We start from the raw sequence: 3883 nt of genomic DNA, 5'->3' as shown, positions 1-3883 counted from the left end.
ATGAAAAAAAACAAAACAATAAGATAAGAATAATGAAAGCATAACAAAAGGAATAAAACGAAAAGAAAAGGCAAGCCAGGCTTGCATTAAATTACATTGAATTAAATAATAAGAATAATGAAAAAAGAATTAAAAAAGAAGAAAAAGCAAGCTGGGCTACCATTAAGTTACATTAAATTAAATAATAAGGAAAGTTAAAAAAGAAAAGAAAAAGCAAGCTGGGTTTGCATTAAATTACATTACATTAAGTAATAAGGAAAGAAAAAGAATTTAAAAAAGAGAAGAAAAAGCAAGCTGGGCTTGCATTCAGTTAAATTAAACAATAAGAATAATGAAAAAGAATGAAAAGAAAAAGCAAGCCAGGCTTGCATTAAATTACATTAAATTAAATAATAAGAATAATGAAAGAAAAAAAAAAGAGAAAGCAAGCTGGGCTTACGCTGAATTAAAGTAAAGAAGAAGAAGAGTGAAAGAAGAAGAATAAAAAGAAAAGAAAAAGCAAACCTTGCATTAAATTAAATTAAATATTAAGAATAATAAAAGAATCAGGATAAAAAGAAAAAAAAAGCAAGCCGGGCTTGCCCAGTGCTCGGGGGCGAAGAGCAAGTGGCTGGGGACGTGGCAGGACCGTCTCTCGCCCGAGCAGCGCGAGGGGTCCCGCGTGCTGTGGCCGCGCGTCGGCGCCCACTGGGGTGGTCGAGTCCGCTGGAGCGCGGGAATTGCCTCCGCGTCTTGGGCGCCGGCGTCCCTCGGCTTCAAGCTGGCAGCGGGCTTGGGGGGGCTTTACTTAAACTTTGTCAAACGAGTGCTAGTTCAAGCGCCCCCGCCACCATGTGAGGCGCGGGGCCACTGATGCACGAGACGCTGTGGCACTTTAATTAGAGCGGCTCTTGGAGCTGCTCTAATTAAAATGCTGCCCCCCCCCACCGAGGGTAAAAATGTCATATTTGTTTAGATTTAGGTTAAATATTAGGAAAGTTGAGGTTAGATACAAGAAAAACCTTTCTCCTTAGGAGGGTGGTAAAGCACCGGGACGGAGAGGTGGTGGGATCTCCATCCTTGGAGGTTTTTAGGCAAAACCCTGCAGGAAGAAAACCCAGCAAAAGCAAGGCCCTGGGTTTTTTTAAGGGGGTCTCATGTTGGTGGGAGGGGGGCTCAAATCCATCACCCACTGCCCCCAGGTTGACGACGTTTGGGAGCCACAGAAATCAAGAGATCAGATGACAGAAGACAGGGCAGGACGGGAGGGGTGTTAGCATCAGCCCCCGTGTGCAATTCCCAAGCCAGACCCAGAGATTTCCCATAAGGATCCACAGCGTCGAACTACCTTGCCGTGCCGGGGTCTTTCCTGGGGCTTTGCACAGGAAAGACTCGCTCTAAGCAGTCAAGTGCAAGCCCCCAGCCGGCATCTTGAACCCCCGCAGGTGAAATCTTCGCGGGGAGTCATGCCTCGATGAGGACGTGGCTCAGGCTGCCAATGGAGCGATCTGGATGGGAGTTTGAATGCGGTGACCAAACGTGAGACCAGGGAGAAGCCAGCGCAATGTTTTAAAATTGCAATTGAAAGGAAAAAAAAAAAAGGGGAACGATACTGAGAGGTTCCTGCTCCTCCGGATCCCTTTGCCATAATTGGGGTCAGAACAGGATTTTTTTACTCCATGGTATGGACTGTGGGGTTTTGCCCTCCTCTGTAGCGGGGGGCCTGGCCCACTTCCTCTCCAGCACACTTAACCCTTGCGGCAGCAGGACGCTGACCACTGTTGTCCCCCTGCTTTACCTGTGGCAGGGTAGGGTGCTATCCCTAGTGTCATTTTAGTAATACGTTAAACAAGGATGTGTATGGGACGGTTTGGATAGGGATGTTCCCACCTCAGGCAGGGATGGGACTAGGTGCGACCTCCAGGCCCTTGCCAGCCTTATTTTTCTATGTTTCTATAATGCGGTGGTCTGAGAGAAATATACCTGTGTTATTTACTCTTTTGAGACCACAACTTTGGACGTTAATATTATTGATTATTTATATCAGGCCAGTTGTGTTCCAAGGACTTTACAGACTGTTAGGATTATGCTGCCAGAAGAGTTGGCATCCCAGATGAAGGGTGTTTGTGCCCAAAAGCTTGCCATTAAAGAAAAAGTTTTTCCAAAAATCTTGTTGATCTAATAAAAGATGTCACCTCTACCACGAGCCCTGGTTGCATCCCAGAGGGATGTCAAACAAAGGGAGGATGATGGAAAGAAGCCAAAGCCAAGGCCAAAAACATAGCAAGGTCTCAAAAGGGACCGGGCATTTATATGGGAGTCAAGAATATCTAGAGTTATAGCAGTCAATGCAAAGGGATTTTGGGAGAGATTGAATGACATGCCTGAGGTCTCCAGGGTCTTCCCATCCCTAGTAATTAGGCGATCATGGGCCAGTTATTGCACATTGCCCAATTTGAGTTTCTTGTGCCTCCACCCTGAAGCATCTGATGATAAATCTCTGCTGGCAGCAGGATACTGGAGCAGCTAAACTCGGAGTTTGCTGCCATATGGCCGTTCCTATGCTTTTAATGGCAGCCAAAATCTAGTGCACTCTCGTTAGTACCCTGACTTGGGTTGTTTGGATTTTCTCTTTAAATGATTTAGTTACAGCACCTGAGGTGTCCCCGTGGTTACAGTGACCTCGGGACTGATTTGACTTGATGTGATTTAGTTATTATTTTTCTTAAACCTGAGGCCTCTTACTAGTGGCAAAGATACATTTGTAGGCTCTCTTGGTAAAAAAAAAACCAAAACAAAAAAAAACAACATTTGAAGGAGGTGAGTTTGGATGAATAGGAGAGCATCAGGAAAAAGGTGGCATATACCAAATTGCAGAAGTGAAAAAAGGGCATACTGGGGCCTTCGGAGGAGGCTAATTTTAAACATGCTGCCACTCTATAACCTTGAGAAATTTTTCTCCCCCTTGTTTTGCTTTTAGTAACCAATGGAGTCGGATAAAGGAGTGAATGAACATTTAAAGCTCCAGTTTAAGGCTCTACAGGAGCTGCAGCAGAAGAGGTTGCAAAATCTGATGGAGAAAAAGAAGGAAAAGAAGCACAGTCAGAAGGGCAACAAGAACAGCCCGCAGGAGACATTCGGAGTCCAGGATGATCTAGATCTGTTTAAGGTAGATGGACTGAAGATATCAGATGAAGACAACAGCAAAAGGTAAATGGTTGAACCCAGAAAAGTAGCCTTACAAAACTCCCGTTGACTTTAACATACCCACTTGAAGCTGCCCCACACAATGACAGTCCCAGTTTTTTGCCTCTTGGCTACATTGAAATAAACAAGTTATCGTCATGATCTATTAAGTGACACGTAACTGGGATCTGTTTAACTGTGCAGTATTGGCATCAGCAATGGTGAAAAGAAACAGCAGTCAAAAGGCCTGTAATTAAAAGTCTTGAAGTGTTTGGGTGCTGGTTGGCCTCTTGGCTGCTATTAGAAGCTTTGAAAATAAGGGGAGAGCAGTCCTGAAAGTTAGTCTCTCTGCTTATTTTTAAGGCTGTTTATAGCAACTCTCTTGACACAGTCCTCTAAGTCCAAGGTTACTGAACCTTGATGTCTGCAATGATGTTGGGTCTAAAACCACTGATAATCAAACAGCTATAGCCAGGTATAAATGGACCTGTCTTGGAATGGATTAATTGCTTCCGGTCACCAGTGGGGTCCCTCAAGGCTCTGTCCTAGGGCCTATACTATCTAACATCTTCATCAATGATGTGGACATTGGTGTCAGAAGCAGACTGGCCAAGTTTGCTGACGACACCAAACTCTGGGGTAAAGCATCTACACCTGAGGACCGGAGGGTGATCCAGGCTGACCTGGACAGGCTCAGGAAATGGGCAGACAAGAAACT

General features: G+C 44.7%; 1 protein-coding gene across 2 annotated transcripts in view; it reads left to right on the top strand.

The window, feature by feature from the left end:
• Positions 1-2964: 2964 nt before the first annotated feature.
• Positions 2965-3883, top strand: part of CCDC13 (coiled-coil domain containing 13) — a 30375-nt gene continuing 29456 nt past the window's right edge. For both annotated transcript variants that reach the window (XM_019529279.1, XM_019529273.1), the window contains exon 1: positions 2965-3189. In XM_019529279.1, coding sequence (XP_019384824.1) covers positions 2966-3189 — 224 coding nt within the window. In that variant the 5' untranslated portion in view covers position 2965. The remainder of the gene's footprint in view (positions 3190-3883) is intronic.

This window comes from Crocodylus porosus, unplaced genomic scaffold, assembly GCF_001723895.1.
Source record: "Crocodylus porosus isolate Cpor-Errol unplaced genomic scaffold, CroPor_comp1, whole genome shotgun sequence".
NCBI lineage: Eukaryota > Metazoa > Chordata > Crocodylia > Crocodylidae > Crocodylus > Crocodylus porosus.
Note: the sequence above shows the minus strand (reverse complement) of the source record. Positions and strands in the feature narration are given on the sequence as shown.